The sequence below is a fragment of the Pinus tabuliformis genome, chromosome J (genome assembly GCF_031772625.1).
Source record: "Pinus tabuliformis cultivar Carrire ecotype Pingquan chromosome J, CPIR1, whole genome shotgun sequence".
NCBI lineage: Eukaryota > Viridiplantae > Streptophyta > Pinopsida > Pinales > Pinaceae > Pinus > Pinus tabuliformis.
This window is the reverse complement of record NC_142295.1, coordinates 225576211-225594713: the sequence shown is the minus strand read 5'-3', so window position 1 is coordinate 225594713 and position 18503 is coordinate 225576211. Positions and strand designations below refer to the sequence as shown.

Sequence of the window (18503 nt, the reverse complement as noted above, 5' to 3'; positions counted from 1 at the left end):
AAAACCCATGGTAATTGACTTAGAGGAAGAGTGGGACAATTTTAATAAAAGCCTCAACACAAAGGAACAGGCGCCAGAGTTGCAAACTCCACCATAGAAAACAACTCTGGAAATTACAATGGAAGCGATTGAAAATACATGAGAGGTAGAGCACATCCCTGCCACCCCTACTTCCAAAATAATTTTGAGAATTAAAGAAATTCCCCCTCTAGATGTGTTATATAGCCCACAGCATAAAGCCATGGTGAAAAAACAAAGAAATAAAAGGAAATTGGACTCTACAGCTGCTACTACCCCTGAAAATGAAGAAATGGATGTTCTATGGAAAGACTCACCTATTGACCCATCCACCAACCTTACTAGCCTCTCGTAGTTTGTAGGTGCTTACTCTACAACGACCATGGACAAAGCAATAGAAATACAAATGTTTCTTAGAGAAAAGGAAGATAAAATAACGTCACTTGAGCAAAAATTACAGCGAGTAAAACCAGACCAGCAAGCAGAGATATAGTTGGCAAATATTCAACAGGTATTTGAATAGATGCAAATAGAACATTGAACCAGCTTCGCCAAGAAGGAAGCACACATGCAGGAAATAACTTATCTACGCAAAGACGATCCAAAAATTGATCAATTTGTTACTGAAGCACTTGGTCTTAACTCCCAGCTAATGCACTAGAAGGAATTATTCTGACAGAAGATTTCACAGTGGAAATCTTATTGCAAAAACAAGCAATAAACTAACAAGTCAAGTCGTGGAAGTGAGACTTGAATATGATGAGATCTTTAAAAAGGTCTCTGATTTTATCACCTGGAAGAATACAGAAGATGGGAGAAAGGCTGATTTGCCCAAGCTAGAAGAATCACATAAGGAAATTGATGTAGCAGCATTTAGCTGACAGGTGAAGACAAAAGGAAGGTTGTTTGGTCTCTGAAGAGGATAGAGGAGTAATTTGCGAGTGGATAATGTGGTTGTTTTTCTTTTACTTTTATTTGATTATGTTGTCTAATTTAATAAATGAACAGTAAATAGGAAGGTCAAGAATTAGAATTAATTAGAATAAATGTTTTAAGCAACTAGTTTTACTTTTGTAGTAATGTTGTAAGACAATGGTAGTTTTGTAAGTAAATGGATGTAACTAATCAGATGTAACCAACAGTAGTTGAAAAAACCAAAACAGTTCCTAACAATCATTTTTAAAAGAGGAACAAAACACAATTGAGGGTTCAACTTTTTGAGAAAGAAAAAAGAATTATAATTTCTATGCACACATTCCTCTCCAGCATCTAAAAGCTGTTTGAATTATTTATATGACATTACATCGATTTTTATGTAAAGTACAAGTCTGTTTATAATCTATCTTACAGGCATATGGTCAAACATGTGACTTGAATTACATTGGTCCCAGCAAGCAAACTAAATTAGACAGGTTGCAAAGATAACTCAAAGGACGTGTTGTGAAAACAAATCTTACAGTCCCCAAAACAACATACAAGTGAATGTTGAAGACCCGGAACAAGCCAAATGCCAAACAAGTAATAAGGTGCAAGAGTTGATAGGTATGCCCAGAGAACAAACATCCATAGTTTCATTTTTAAAATAAGTCCGAAGGGAAAAACAAAATTTCTATTCATTCATATATATATATATATATATATATATATATATATATATATATATATATATATATATATATATATATATATATATAGATATATATATATATCTTGTTCGAAAAAAACCCCGTTCAACAATTATACAGTCCATGCCGAAATCTATGACAAATTTGGAACAAGATACAGTATGGGTTTAGAAACCCTCAACCTACCTACAACCACCAAATAGAAAAGAACGACTGTGTAAACCTACAGCTGAGACTGTATATAGTCAGCGGCTCAACAAACTATTGACACACAGACTTTAACAAACCCCAACCTAAGGCATTGAACAAAAGCAACAAAAGAACAGAGAACGACACTACCCATGTCTAGCCAGAGCAAACAAACCACCAGGCATCAAAAGCCTTCGAGTAGCCATACCTGCAACAACAACCATTTAACAAGATATGTAAGAATTGGACAGTGAAGAGAAGTGAGGGTATACAGACTAACAAAAAAAAACCAACTTCAGAACTTACCTGACAGAGGCAAGATGTGGACATAGTAATTCCCCAAAGTCACCCTGCTCGCAAGGAGCTGAGACATTAGGCGACCAAGAGAAAATGAGTAAATACTAATAGCATGGAACCAGGAGAACTTACCTTGTGAATGTTGAAGGAGTCGAAGAAAGTTGCAACCGCATTCTGCTCGGACCCGAGGAAGGATGAGTAGAAACCAAAAGATTGTTGCCTGGAACAGTTCCAACCAGCAAAAGAACACAACGACCGTGGAAATTATAGGCATTAACACCGTATGCTAAAAAAACGCACTGAGACATAATAGCAAGCCACAAATACATAGTAAACAACCAGAAATAAGTACAAACCAGGCAAAGACTGAACCTACCGTGTTGACAGAGCTATTACCAGATGAAGGGAAGAGGTTTTCAGGTTGAAACCATGAACTAGAATACGTAACCGCAAAACCTAATTCCAAAACCACCAGAGTCTACCGAGAACGCAGAGCTCACAAAACTGAAAGAATGTGCAAGCGAATGACTCAGGTTAGGGTTTGATCGCCCATACCAAGGCAGGCTCGAGAATCCCAAGGGAGGACACTTGTTAAATAACCAAAGCCAAAAGTACCAATCACAAGTGCGGGTTCCAAGGACCAAATCCACATCATTACAATCAACTGTTCGCGAATCAACCTTACACCAAATCTACTGTTCATTGTTAATTTTCGCTTTATTCCCGCGTTGATAACTGTGGGAGGTGTGATAATGTGGGCTGGACTCATTAAGTGGTATCAGAGCAGGAACTTGAAATAATTGGGATATGGAGGTTGGAAGACGAGGACATGGAAGAGGTGTGCGCAGAGCAATCGATGAGGGTTTGAGGGAAGAAATAAGGACCCTTACTACTCGCTTAGAGGTAGTGGAGGCAGGAAGGAGAAGAGACCCAGAACTTGGAGACGATTGCAAGGAGGAGGCAGTAGCTACTACAGATGGATCAGATGAAGAAGCCCTAGAGATAAAATTGTTGAGGTCATTGCTGCTAGCTAGCAACAAGCCCAAACTAGAAATTCCTAACTATGATGGCAATCTATCCGCAGAAGTCCTGTTGGACTGGATAAGCAAGCTAGATAAGTATTTTGAGAATGAAGAGATTAGTGAGAACTAAAGAGTCAGGTTCACTGCAACCAAATTGAAGGGACGTGCTGCCTTGTGGTGGGATAGTGTCCAAGTAGACAGAAGGAGAATGAATAAGCTACCGATAAGGAAGTGGCCAAGGATGGTGGCAAAGCTGAAAGGAAGATTTCTACCTAAGGACTATCAGGTTACACTTTACTGACAGGTAGAGAATTTAAGACAGAAAGGCATGACAGTAAAAGAATATATAGAAGAATTCTACCGTGTGAACTTGAGGGCTTGTTATATTGATGATACTCCAGAGAAGACAGCAAGATACGTGAACGTTTTGAGGCTAGAAATATTGGATGAGATCAATATTCTTTCCCCACGGAACATAGAGGAAGCCTTTTAGAGTGTTGTAAAGGCTGAAGAAAAGATTAATAGAAAATAGAATAATAGGAGAGGACGGGGAAATGGCAGAGGACTAGGGCATTCCTACGGCAGAGGGAGAACTGCCAGTAACAGTGAAGAAGGTAGGAGCTCTAGGGCTTCAAGAATAGCAGAGAAAGGAGATAGCATGAGAGGAGGTAATCCATATCAGCGAGGAAGAGGAAATGGCCGAGGAAGAGGAGCTAACGTCCAGTGCTACAGGTGCCACAAATGGGGACGCAGATATTTTGAATTCCCAGAAGCAGAGCAAGCTCGCCAGAGGGGAACATTTGTTGCAAAACGTGAGGAAGCTGAGGCACCACCCCAAGAAGCAAAAAATGTGGCAGAAATAGGGGAGCCCTTGGTTCTAAACAAAGTATTGTTGAAGCCTGCCAAGGAAACTGCTGAGCAAACCCAATGGAAAGCATTGTTTCGGACAGTTTTCAAATCACACGGAAAGTGTTGTAAATTGATCATAGACAGTGGAAGTACAGATATTTTGGTTGCCACCGAGATAGTGGAGAAGCTGGGACTGAGGCGACTTAAGAACCCCACACCTTACAAGGTTTCATGGTTGCAAAAAGGCCACTAGCTATTAGTTGATGAACAATGCGAGGTTGAATTTCACATTGGCAGATACAAGGACAAGGTTGTCTGCGATATCATGCCAATGGATGTGTATCACATACTGACGGGGAAACCATGGCAGTATGATCGGAAGGTGGTACACGATGGAAAGATGAATTGCTATAATTTTGTTAAAGATGGAGTCAAGCATACGTTTGTACCCATCAAAGAAGAGGATACAGCAGAAGAAAGCAGGACAAAAGCGTTGTTAATAGGTGGAAAATAGTTTATTAAATAGATTGAGGGGAACGAAGTGAATTATGCTGTCATAAGGAGAACTAAGACTGTGCTGCTACACACGGAAATGTCTGAATTGTTGTAGAGATTCAGGAGATGTTATAGGAATTCAAGGACATTGTAGTTGATGATTTACCAGACAAGTTGCCTCCCAAGAGAAGCATCAGCCATCATATCGATTTCATACCTGCAGCGAGCCTAAAAAATAAAGCAGCGTATCGAATGAGCCCGAAAGATAATGAAGAGATTAGGAAACAGGTGCAAGAGTTGCTAGACAAAGGGTTGATCAGAGAAAGCTTGAGCCCTCGTGTGGTACCAATAGTACTCATGCCTAAGAAGGGAGGAGAATGGCGGATGTGTATGGACTCGCAGGCTATCAATGAAATCACTATTTGATATAGGTTTCCCTTACAAAGGATGGACAATATGATGGATTGTCTAAGTGGGGCAGCTTGTTTCACGAAGATTGATCTGAAGAGTGGATATCATCGGATCAGGATCAGAGAAGGAGACGAGTGGAAGATAGCCTTCAAGACCAATGAAGGGTTGTACGAGTGGCTGGTCATGCCGTTTGGTTTGAGTAACTCTCCTAGTACTTTTATGAGGTTGATGAATGAAATGTTGAAAGATTTCATCGGTAAGTTTGTGATAGTATATCTTGATGACATCTTGATTTTTAGCAGAATGAAAGAAGAGCACCTTCAACATGTTCGAAGAGTGCTAGAGAAATTATAGTAGAATAAACTACTAATAAATTTGAAGAAATGTACTTTCCTACAGAAAGAACTATTTACTTGGGATTTGTAATTGTAGAAAATGAATTGAAGATGGATCCAGAAAAGATCGCAGCAATCATTAATTGGCCGTCACCGAAGAGCTTATTTGAGGTATGTAGCTTTCACAGGCTGGCGAGTTTTTATTGCAAGTTCATAAGAAATTTTAGCGAGATCTGTGCGCCTATGTTAGACACCATCAAAAAGGCTAGTCCGCCTTTTTGTTGGACCGAGGCAGCAGAGAACAGCTTTCAGCTCCTTAAGCGGAAGATTACAGAGAGGCCGATTCTAAGGCTACCAGATTTTAATAAGCTTTTCCAGGTTCGATGCGATGCAAGTGGGATAGCCATTAGTGCTATGCTCAGCCAGTAAGATAAACTGGTTGCATTTATTAGTGATAAATTGAACGAAAGCAGGCAGAAATATTCCTCATATGACAAGGAATTTTATGCCATCGTCCAAGCTTTAAAGCATTGGAGACACTACCTGTTGGGGAACAAGTTTGTATTATTTTCTGATAATTCAGCGCTGCAATATGTAATGCAACAACATAAATTGAACCACAAGCATTCCAAATGGGTAGATTATCTACAGAGTTTCACCTTTGTGCTGAAACACATCAGTGGGCAAGCCAATAAGGTGGCGGACGCATTGAGCAGAAGGGCCTTACTCTTACAGGAAATTACAATACAGGTGTTGGGATTTGAACACTTGAAATATTTGTACCAGACCGACACAGACTTCAAAGATGCCTTTGAAGCCTGTCAGAATCCCGTGCTGAGGAATACAAGTCCATGGTTGGAATACAACTTGCAAGAGGGACTATTGTTTAGAGGAGGACAGTTATGTATCCCAAATTGTTCGATGAGAGAAAATATTATACGGGAGAAACATAGCGGGGGTCTAGCCGGTCATATCGGCATAGGTAAAACTTTGGAGCAGCTCGAACACTTTTATTATTGGCCAAGAATGCACAGGGATTTACAGCAGTATGTGAACAGGTGTAAAGTCTGCCAACTAGTGAAGGGACATAGTCAAAACACTAGACTTTACACACCGCTACCTGTTCCAAGTAGACCATGGGACTTAGTCAGCATTGACTTTGTCTTAGGACTACCTAGAACAAATTGAGGATATGATTTAGTGATGGTGGTGGTAGACAGATTTTCAAAAACGGTGCATTTCATCCCTTGTCGAAAAACTAGTGATGCCACTCATGCAGCTCACCTATTTGTCACGGAGATTGTTAGATTACATGGCCTACCCAGATCTATTGCTTCTGACAGGGACGTAAAATTCACAGGAGTTCTCCATATCATCCGCAGACTGATGGACAAATGGAAGTGGTGAACATGAGTTTGGGAAACTTGTTACGAAGTTTGACTGGGGAAAATTCATGGTTATGGGATTGTGCTATCACTCAGGCAGAACTCACTTATAACGATTTGCGAAATTGTAGCACCGGACACAATCCATTTCAAATCCTGTATGGCATGCATCCTCGGGGAATACATGAACTGCGGGATTTGGGAAAGTTGGAGCGGAGAAGTGCTGACGGGGAAGATTTTGCTGAAGTGATGAGTGAACTACACGAACGGGTGAAGCTAAAGTTGCAGGACAACGTGCAGAAATATAAAAAACACGCAGATTTAAAATGGCAAGAAGTCTAATTTAACATAGGTGATGAAGTCCTTGCACACTTACGCAAAGAACGGTTTCCTAAGGGTGCGTATAACAAGCTAAAATTCAAAAATATTGGTCCCTGTAAAATTTTGCGTAAGTTCTCAGCCAACACTTATGAAATACAACTGCCACCTGATATAGGCATATCCCCTATTTTCAATGTGGCAGACCTGTTCCCATATACTGCTAACTCAGAGGAAGACAGTGTGGTATGGCCAGAACAGAACACCCAAGTTGGAAATAGTTGTTGGATGAGGCACATGCCTTCGGTTCAGCACCATGAGATCGAGAAGATTCTCGATACCCAGGTAGCCAAGAAGACTCGCAGGAAGGAGTATCTATGATACCTTGTCAAGTGGAAGAACCATTCAATTGAGGATAGTTCGTGGCTCGATGTGGCAAAAATATAGAAGGCTGGTTATTCTGTGGAGGAGCTCATGGAATGGAGCCATGACTTTTTCTTACCCCGGGAGCCTGATGCAGGAGAATCTAGCTGACAGATCAAGAGAAAAGGAAGGTTGTTTGGTCTCTGAAGAGGACAGAGGAGTAATTTGCGGTGGATAATGTGGTTGTTTTTCTTTTACTTTTATTTGATTATGTTGTCTAATTTAATAAATGAATAGTAAATAGGAAGGTCAAGAATTAGAATTAATTAGAATAAATGTTTTAAGCAACTAGTTTTACTTTCGTATTAATGTTGTAAGACAATGGTAGTTCTGTAACTAAATGGATGTAACTAATCAGATGTAACCAATAGTGGTTGAAAAAACCAAAGCAGTTCCTGACAATCATTTTTAAAAGAGGAACATAACACAATTGAGGGTTCGACTTTTTTAGAAATGAAAAAAGAATTATAATTTCTGTGCACACATTCCTCTCCAGCATCCAAAAGTTGTTTGAATTATTTATGTGACATTACATCGATTTTTATGTACAATACAAGTTTGTTTATGGTCTATCTTACAGGCATATGGTCATGCATGTGACTTGAATTACATTGGTCCCAGCAAGCAAACAAAATCAGACAGGTTGCAAAGATAACTCAAAGGACGTGTTGCGAAAACAAATCTTACAATCCCCGAAACATCATACAAGTGAACGTCGAAGAACCAGAACAAGCCAAATGCCAAACAAGTAATAAGGTGCAAGCATTGCCAGGTATGCCCAGAGAATAAACATCCATAGTTTCATTTTTAAAATAAGTCCGAAGGGAAAAACAAAATTTATGTTCATTCATATATATATATATATTGTTCGAAAAAAACCTCGTTCAACAATTATACAGTGCATGCCGAAATCTATGACAAATTTGGAACAAGATATAGTACATGTTTAGAAACCCTCAGCCTACCTATAGCCACCAAATAGAAAAGAACGACTGTGTAAACCTACAGCCGAGAATGTATACAGTCGGCGGCTCAACAAACTATTGACACACAGACTTTAACAAACCCCAACCTAAGGCATTGAACAAAAGCAACAAAAGAACATAGAACGACATTACCCGTGTCTATCCGGAGCAAATGAACCGCCAGGCATCGAAACCCTTCGAGTAGCCATACCTGCAACAATAACCATTTAATAAGATATGTAAGAATGAGACAGCAAAGAGAAGTTAGGGCATATAGACTAACAAAAAAAAAACCAACTCCAGAACTTACCTAATAGAGGCAAGCTGCAGCCATAGCAGTTCCACAAAGTCACCCTACTCGCAAGGAGCTGAGACATTAGTCAACCGAGAGAAAAGGAGTAAATATTGACAACATGGAACCAGGAGAACTTACCTTGTGAATGTCGAAGGAGCTGAAGAAAGTTGCAACCGCATTTTGCTCGGACCCACGGAAGGACGACTAGAAACCAGAAGATTGTTACCTGGAATAGTTCCAACCAACAAAAGAACACAACGACTGTGGAAATTACAGGCATTAACATCGTATGCTAAAAAAAGGCACAAAGACGTAATAGCAAGCCACAAATACACAGTAAACAACTAGAAATAAGTACAGACCAAGCAACGACTGAACCTACTGTGTTGACAGAGCTATTACCGGACCAAGGGAAGAGATTTTTAGGTTGAAACCTTGAACAGAATACATAACAGCAAAACCTCATACCAAAACCGCCAGATTCTATCAAGAACGCAGAGCTCACAAAACCGAAATAATGTAGAAGCGAATGACTCAGGTTAGGGTTTGATCACCCATACCAAGGCAAGCTCGAGAATCCCAAGGGAGGACACTTGTCAAACAACCGAAGCCTGATGTACCAACCACAAGTGCGGGTTCCAAGGACCAAATCCACATCATGAAAATTAACCGTCGGCGAATCAACCTTACACCAAATATATTGTTCATTATTAATTTTCGCTTTATTCCTGCATTGATAACTGTGGGAGGTGTGATAATGTGCGTTGGACTCATCAGAAATCCTATTTGCGAGTTTGGATTCTAGGCTTAAAGAAGCAGAAAAGGCAACAACAAACACTGTGGTAGCAGCAAACAGTGTGATAGAAAACATCATTGAGAATTTACATAGTGCCAACCTTGTCGCAAAGTACGTTATGGGTTTCCTTCCTAATCATAAATAGCTTGAATAACAATGGAAAAAAGCAACGGCAGAAAAAGCAGAAGTGATAAGGTAAGTGACCGGGTTAAATTGGGAGACATATTGGCAAGATTTGGTAAAGCCTCACAGCCAATGGATGACCCCGCGATGCCTATCCACTTCTAAAGAGAAAATGGTGCAAGCAGTGACCGATATCGTATTCGCTGGACAGTTGAAACCTAAAGTCAGCCAACCAACACAGCTCAAGCCCATGATGGATATTTGCGATCTGAAGGATCAAATGCAAGATAGTTAGTCACCTTGTTTATTTCCAATTTGATTTTATTTTTGCACAAATTGAGGCACGTCATTTAAACCTCCTCAACTATTTTTGTTGATGGCATTACGACAAAGGTTTGGCTCGATGACATAAGTGTTGTCCTTGATGGCAACTCACTCAAATTGCAGATCATAGTTCAGGCTCTCAAAATGGTAGAAAATGAGATGTCCATAGGTTCCCTTTCACAAAGCCGTGGACATACGCAGGTACGCCAAACAAAAAGTGTGTACATATACGCAGGTGTACTGAACAAAAAGTGCATACATAAAGTACACGCACTTTCATGTAGAGAAAAGCACGCACGTGGGAAATCTTATGGTTGGTCCATGGTATTTAGTCCAACATTTTTGAACCTATGGTTTTGGTCGTTGGTTTTGCATCTAAAGTATTGAACCTAGGTATTGGGTCCCTAAAATTGGATCTCTATGGTTTTGGACCATGGTTTGAGTAAGGCCTAGGCTATAAAAGGGAAAGGAGATCATTTGGCTGGGGGTGACTGATGTGTTGAATATCTTGAGAAGAGAAAGATCTGATAAACTAGTGATCGGTTCGTGAGTTATAGCTGGACCTGAATCAAGGAGCAACCTGAGCATTACAAGATGGTAAAGATCTACTGATGGATCGAGATCTCCTTGACGCATGATTGGATCTGATAATCTTGGTATAATTGAAATCTGATTAAGAAAAGGGATAAATTATCATATAGATCTCTATCCGCAGGTCTGACAAAGTGGAGGCGTGGATATCCGCAGGTTCGACACAGAGAAGGCGCGGATATACGTAGGTTTTACATAGCGCAGGCACGTATTCCGCAGGATCGACACAGCAGAGGCACGAATATACACGGGTTTCACAGAGCACAGGTGCGGATACCCGCAAGTTCGACATAGCAGAGGTGCGAATACTCGTAGGTTAAAGAAGTGAATACTACGTACGTGTGCAGATTTCTATTGGTGAAGTTGCAGACTTTTCTTGAAATATGTTTTAGTTGTTTTTGTTTATTACTGCAGTGTTCAATGTTCTGAATTGGTGTCTAGTTACTGGTAATGTGTTCTGAGAAGTTATTGATTCAGTATTTGTACAAGGAAGTTGGTTGATTGCAAATCTATTTGATGTTTGATTGATATTCATGGATCCAGTCTGAAAATTTATGAAGCGTGGTCCTTGGAAGAAAAGAGAAGGTTGTAGCCTTTTGTAGGTTGAAGCCTGCGTGCTGGTATAAGACTGCACCAGTACAGAATCATTGTAAAAAGAAGTTTCTAATTGAAATAAGATAGAGACATATTGCAGCAGGTGATTTTCACCCACATTGGCTTTCCACCTTATATCTTGTGTTCTTTTGTGTGACTTTCTGCTCTACTTTTATGCTCCTGCTTACTATTATATGGTTCTAACACACAGATTAATGATCAACATCTGAATAATAAATTAAATTATAAGTCTGGAAGTATTATCTCCAACAATTGGTATCAGAGCAGGTCCTTTAGAAGAAGCTTGATCGCTTGAAGGAAATATCCATCAGAATGGTTAATCAAGAAAGAGAGGCATCCATCAGGCCACCAATCTTTGACGGGAGCAACTTTTCCCACTGGAAGATAAGAACCACAGCATATCTACAATCGCTTGGAACGGATGTTTAGGGAATCCTGGAAGGAGGATACACATATCCATCAGCAATTCCTACAGATACAGCAGAGAGAAAGCAATATGAACTCAATGCCAAAGCTGTTATTGTCTTATTGGGCAGTTTGTCATAATCAGAATTTATGAAGGTCATGTATTTCAAATCAACCAAAGAAACATGGGACAAAATAATTCTAAGCTACGAAGGAGATGAATAGGTAAAAAGAGCAAAGCTTCAAACTCTCAGAATCCAGTATGAAAATCTTAAGATGCATAGTAATGAAAGTATAGTTAATTACTTCCTACGTATAGATGAGACTGTCAATTGTATTAGGAATCTAGGTGAAGAATTTAAGGAAGTTGTCTTAGTTGAAAAGGTTTTGAGATCCCTATCTGCTAAATTTGATTCCAAAGTGTCTGCCATAGAATAAAAGGAGGATCTGCAGAAAATCACTATGACACAGCTTCACGGAATCTTAACTGCTTATAAGATGAGAAAAGGAGGACCATCAGATATGAGTGAAGCCACATTCGTAGTATCAGCAAATGAATCAGGGTACATTTCAGAAGGAGAAGATGATGTAAATTTTGTCAAGAATCTTGAACGGGGAACTGGAAGGTTCAAAGGTAAGCTATCTTTCAAATGCTTTTCATGTGGTAGAGTTGGTCACTACAGTGCTAGATGCCCTCATAACAAAGGAAAGATGTCTGAAGAAGGTAATAGAAGCTATTATACCCATGTTAAAAGTAATGACTCATTCAATAGTGGTGAAGACATTAGAAGTCTCATGGCATATGAAAATAAGGATGTAGAAATAGAAGAAGTTACCAGATTAAAGGAACAATTGGAGTCAGTAACCAGAGTAAGGGAGCAATTGCAGGATGTAGTAAAAGATCAGAGCATAAAAATTCAGAGACTTGAATCAAAGATCCTCTCTCTAAAATAAGATCTTGAAAAATCAAAGAAGCAGAATAGAGAAGCTCTTGAAGAACAAGAACATGAAGTGATCGAATTAAGGCAACAAGTGGAAGAAGGAAGAAAAGCTGAAGAAAGCATAAGGAAGCAGTATCTGGAAAAGGAAGAACAACATCAGGTTGAGGTAACTATCTTTAAAAGTAAATTAGAAGAAAAGGATAAATTGGTACGATTTCAAGATAGTACTAAGATTTTGGATGACATTCTTGGTAGTCAAAGATCCCCTACTATCAAAACTGGTCTTGGCTTTTATGAATCGGTTGAAGGTGAATCTAGCTCACAAGGTGAGGCAAGGAACTCTAATGAGAATTCTGAAATTCTCAACAAGGAGCAGCCAAGGAACGAAATTCCTCAAAGAAAATCCTTTACTCCTAACTATGGAAGTGATAAATGATTATTTCCTTCATTGAATAATATTGAATGTTATGTGTTGGAAATAATATTGAGAGGGGGGGTGAATTAGTATTATCAAATTCTTTTCATTATACCTTCCAGATTTATACTTTAATTTATTCTTCAGATGTTGATCATTAATTTGTATGTCAGTACCATATAATAATGAACAAGAACAAGAAAAACAGATAGTCACACCAAAGAACACCAGATATAAGGTGGAAACCCAGTGTGGGTGAAAACCACCTGCTGCAATATGTCTCTATCTTATTTCAATTAGAAACTTCTTTTTACAATGATTCTGTACTGGTGCAGTCCTTTACCAGTACGCAGACTGCAACTTGCAGAGAGCTACAACCCTCTCTCATTTTCCAGACTCTCCTGGAAGGGAGCTACAACCCCCTTAGCTCTTGTACTAGCTGAGCTACTAGTACGTAGGTGCTGACCTACTTCATTTCTTCCAAGGACCTTGTTTCATTAATTTTCAGACTGGATACATGAACATCAAATAATCATCAAGTACATGTGAATCAACCAATCTCCTTTTACAATCAACTAATTAATCAACCGATAACCTCTCAGAATGCAATAACCAGATAAGCAAAACTAGTAATCTAAACCCAGAATTCTGCAGCAATAGACCAAAGGCAGCCAACAAATATTTCAAGAAAAGTCCGCAACTTCACCAATATAAACCTGCAAATATCCGGACTTCTGCTGTGTCCAGCCTGAGCAGCTCTGCACCTGCTCTGTCTGCTCGACAGCGTACCTCTGCGCCTGATCTGTCTACGGGACTGCGTACCTCCGCACCTACGCTGTCTACGGGACTGCGTACCTCCGCACCTGCGCCATCTACGAAACTGCGTACCTCCACACCTGCGCCGTCTACTACACTGCAGACCTCTGCACCTGCACCATCTACTAGACTGCGTACCTCCGCACCTGCGCCGTCTACTGCACTGCAGTCCTTCGCACCTACGCCATCTACTGGACTGCGTACCTCCGTGCCTGCGCCGTATATAGCCTACGAACCTCTAGATATACACACTTTATTAGTCCTCAATTTTACCCCAGACTGTCAGATCCACAGACCTGATGCCAAAGAGATCACGACCCCTCAATTAATCAGTCTTCTCATGCTCAGGTTTAATTTTATCTCATTAACCAGTTACAAGTGTTTCAGATCTTGTTCCACTTAAGATATTCAACATTCACAAGTGTCTAGCCAAATGATCTCCTTTCCTTTTTATAGGCAAGCCCTTACACAAACCATGGATCAAAACCATAGAAATCCAATACAAGGGACCCAAAACTATGGTTTAATATTTTAGATGCTATACCGCGGACGAAAACCATAGGATCAAACACGTCAGACTAAATACCATGGATTAATCATAAAAATTCCCACGTGCGCACGCTTTTCTGCATTGGAGTGAGTGAATTTGACGCCCGCAGCTTTTGTTCGGAGAACCTGTGGGTATGCCCGCACTTCTTGTTCGGGGCACCTATGGGTCCGCAGGTTTTGTTAAGCGCACCTGCGGGAATCTCATTTTCTATCATTTTGAGAGCCTAAACAGTGATTTGCCATTTGAGTGAGTTGCCATCAAGGACAACACCTGTGCCATAGCACCAAACCTGAGTCATAATGCCAACAATCTCCCCATTTGGACTTGATGGCAACCCCAAGGTCCTCAAAGTCATTCTCCCCCTTTGTCATCAAGGGAAAAGGGTTATGCTCCCCCTGAGAACATGCTTAAAACTTTTGCTCTGCTGTGTTGATCATGCTCCCCTTGACTGTAGGCCAGATCTGCAAAAGAAATTTTCTTCAAGAAGAACCATAATCCACCATACCATAAATGACCTTCCTATCACCAAAAGACTCTATACATACATTCATCACCCAACCAAGTGGGGTTACATAATTATATCATTCATCCCAGACATAGGCCATTACATGACCTTGACAAAAGAAATATAAGACATAGAGACAAAACATTAGCAGCAATATTCAGATCAGCATCCATGTTCTCCTTCTGTACTTGCTCCCCCTGAACCTGTGCCAATTAGTCTTTGACCAATCCATAACCAGTGAATGTACGCGTATACCCCATATGAAACCCGCGTACAACCAACAATCTCTGAAACAGATAAGATTTAACAACAAGATGATGCATCAACTACCCCCAGCTTTTGCCTGAGGTATTCAAAGGTCTCCCTAGGTAGTGGTTTGGTGAGTATATTAGAAACTTGTTCCGTAGAAGGAACATACTCCAACTTGACCTTTTGTTAAAGCACTTGTTCCTGAAGAAAATGATATTTGATAGGTATATGCTTGGTATTTGAATGCGTGACTGGGTTCTTCGAAATGTTGATAGCACTTGTATTATCACATAGGATGGAGATAGGTGGAGTACAAGTGATTTTAAAGTCCTGCAAAGTTTTCATCATCCAAAGGAGTTGTGTGCAACAAGATGCATCAGCCACATACTCTGCTTCAGCTGTAAATAAAGAAATTGAACTCTGTTTCTTGCTGAACCAAGATACTAATCTGGAACCCATGAAGAATGCACCTCCACTAGTGCTTTTTCTGTCATCCATGCTTCCGGCCCAATCTGCATCTGTATAAGCATGAAGTGTGAGATCTGTATCTCTAGGATACCATAAGCCATAGTTTTGAGTTCCTTGAAGGTACTTGAAGATTCTCTTAACTGCTTGAAGATGAGTTTCCTTTAGATTTGCCTGAAATCTTCCAACTATTCCCACAACATGCATGATGTCTGGTCAGGTACCTGTCAAATAAAGCAGACTTCCAATCATGGATCTATAGGTTGGTTGATCCATTGATGCTGATTCATCATTTGCACTGAGGCTGCATCCTGTAACCATAGGGGTACATACTGGTTTCGAATCTTCCATGCCATATTTCTTCAAGATCTGCTTGAGGTACTTGGTTTGAGATAAAAAGATACCACCTTCATTTTGTTGGATTTGTAGACCAAGAAAATATGTCAGCTCTCCAAGGAAAGACATTTTGAATTCTTTCTTCATTACCAAGGCAAAGTTTTGACTCATAGCTTCTTCATTACTGCCAAAGATAATATCATATACATACACAACAAGTATTAGCAACTTGTCATTTTCAATTTTTATATAAAGATTGCTATCTACTGATCCTTTTGAAAAACCTTGTTGATGAAGGTATTTGTCCAACCAATAGTACCAAGCCCTTGGAGCCTGTTTGAGACCATAGAGAGCCTTTTTTAGTCTGCATACAAGATTTGGATCATTCCCAAGAATGAAACCATCTAGTTGCTCAATGTACACTTCTTCCCTCTAAGTCTCCATTCAGAAAGGCTGATTTCACATCCATTTGAAATACTTTGAACTTATGAAAGCTAGAGAGAACAAGGAACATTCTGATGGCCTCAAGTCTTGCAACGGGAGCAAAAGTTTCTTCAAAGTCTATTACTTCTTGTTGAGCATACCCTTTACAAATAAGTTGTGCCTTGTTTCTAATTACTTCCCCATTTTCATTCAACTTATTTTTGAAGATCCATTTTGTCCCTATGACATTATTATCTTTTGGTCTAGGAACCAACTCCCAAGTGTTTTTCTTTTCGATCTGCTCAAGTTCTTCATCCATTGCCTTGACCCAACATTCATCTTTGCATGCCTCTCTTACATTTTGTGGTTCAGTGGAGGAGAGAAATGCCAAATAGCTTGAAGCTTCTGCGATTGTTCTTCTTGTTTGTATACCTGCCTCTTTTTGCCCCAAAATTTGAGATTTTGGATGATTCTTCTGAACGTACCTGGAAGGAGCCTTATCTTCTAGCCTTATCTGTTCTTCTGGTGCCTCATGGGTTTCTTCTTCATCATGAATCTAATTTGATGTTGATGGATAATTCTCATCATCTTCGAAGTCTTCAGATCTTACCTGCCTGGGAGTGTTTTCTTTTTCATCCACCACTACATCAATGTTGTTGACAATTCTTCCAAGCCTTTTATTGTAACATTTGTATGCTTTGTTGTGATGAGAATAACCAAGGAGAATGCCTTCATCTGCTCTAGGTTCAAACGTGCCAAGATTTTCATCATTATTTTTAATATAGCATTTGATTCCAAATTTTGAAATGTTTTACCGAAGGAGTCTCACCATACCAGAGCTCATGAGGAGTTTGAGTGTTCTTCACCCGAATATTTGTCTTGTTGAGAATAAAAACCGCAGCAAATGCGGCTTCGGCCTAGAAGGTTGCAAGAGTTCCAGACTCATCAAGCATAGCATGAGCCATTTGTTGAACAGTTCTGTTCATCCTTTCCACTACTCCATTTTGCTGAGGAGTCCTAGCTGTAGAGAATTCCCTTCTTATTCCATGTTCTTCACAAAAGTCGAAAAATTCATTTGAGGTAAACTCTCCACCTCTATCAGACCTGAGGCATTTGATTTTGTGATCTGATTCGTTCTCCACCAAGGCTTTGAATGATTTGAACTTTTCAAAGGCTTCGTCTTTGTGCTTCATAAGTCCTATCCAACACATCCTGGAAAAGTCGTCAATAAATAATATGAAATATTCTTCTCCTCGAGGTGACCTTTTCCTAGATGGGCCACATACATCAGTATGGACAAGTTCAAGTGGCCTGCTAGCTAATCCTTCCTTCTCAGGGAAGTTAGTTATGGTTTTCTTACCAAACTGACATGATTTTCAAATTTTATTGTTTAGAATTCTCATGTCTGGAAGACCACGAACTGCCTGGTATTTACATGCTTTCATTATCTGTGACAAGCTAAAATGCCCCAATCTTCTGTGCCATAACCAGTGTTCATCATTCTTGCTTAGATAGCATTGATGTTGTCCTTCTTTGAATATGTATAAATTATTTAGAGTCCTTATGCCTTTGATCACTGTTTTTCCTGTATCAAGATCACGAACACTACATCCATTTGATCGAAATATTACCTCCATTCCTTGATCACACATCTGACTGACACTCAACAAATTATGCTTTAACCCATCAACATACATAACATTTCCAGCTTTGACCTTTTCTTTCAACTGAACAGAACCTTTACCTTTTATGAGCGTAGGGGTGTCATTTCCAAAAGAGACCTTCTTCTCCTTCTCTAAGGCACTATATGACTGGAGTTTTTCCTTATCACCCGTCATGTGTTTCGAATAGCCACTGTCAATGTACCATTGATTTTCTTGCCCTTCTGCATATAAAGCTATACCACATCTCTCTGGTTGTGGTTCCTTCATTCTCCATGTTTTGACACTTGAGGCTTGCTCCTTCTGAGTTGTCTGCCGAAACCTGCTCCTGCATTCAGAATCTTCATGACCGAAGTTGTTTCAAATAGAGCATTCTATTTCATTTTCAAGAGCAAAAAATTTATTCTAGGTTCTTTTCACGATCCCGGTCATGATCCTTTGTTTTTGAGCTTCTCTAGTCATTATTGTCTTATAGTCAACACATTGAGCTGCTTTGTGGCAAAATTTATGACAAGAGAAACATTGGCCATTGAAGAAACTCCTGTGATCATCAAATCTACCAGCCAAATGATTGTAGTTTCTATTGACATCCATTCTTGAAGCAAATTGAGAAGGTTTTACCTAAGGCTGGTTGTAGCTTTTGTTTGTCCTTAAAGTAGAT

The 18503-nt window shown here is 39.7% G+C and overlaps 1 protein-coding gene across 1 annotated transcript; it reads left to right on the top strand.

The window, feature by feature from the left end:
* The first annotated feature begins 4942 nt into the window (after positions 1–4942).
* On the top strand, positions 4943–6968 carry LOC149226545 (uncharacterized). Its single transcript, XM_089380224.1, has 3 exons — positions 4943–5162; positions 5339–5412; positions 6585–6968. The coding sequence occupies exons 1-3, from the start codon at positions 4943–4945 to the stop codon at positions 6966–6968; spliced, it is 678 nt and encodes a 225-aa protein (XP_089236350.1).
* Positions 6969–18503: the final 11535 nt, after the last annotated feature.

Excerpts from the sequence above, each read along its gene's own strand:
- LOC149226545 (XM_089380224.1), top strand. The coding sequence starts at position 4,943 with ATGGACAATATGATGGATTGTCTAAGTGGGGCAGCTTGTTTCACGAAG. Across the intron at positions 5,163-5,338 it reads AATGTTGAAAGATTTCATCG|AAAATGAATTGAAGATGGAT; the intron begins GTAAGTTTGTGA and ends TTGTAATTGTAG. Across the intron at positions 5,413-6,584 it reads CACCGAAGAGCTTATTTGAG|GGACGTAAAATTCACAGGAG; the intron begins GTATGTAGCTTT and ends TGCTTCTGACAG.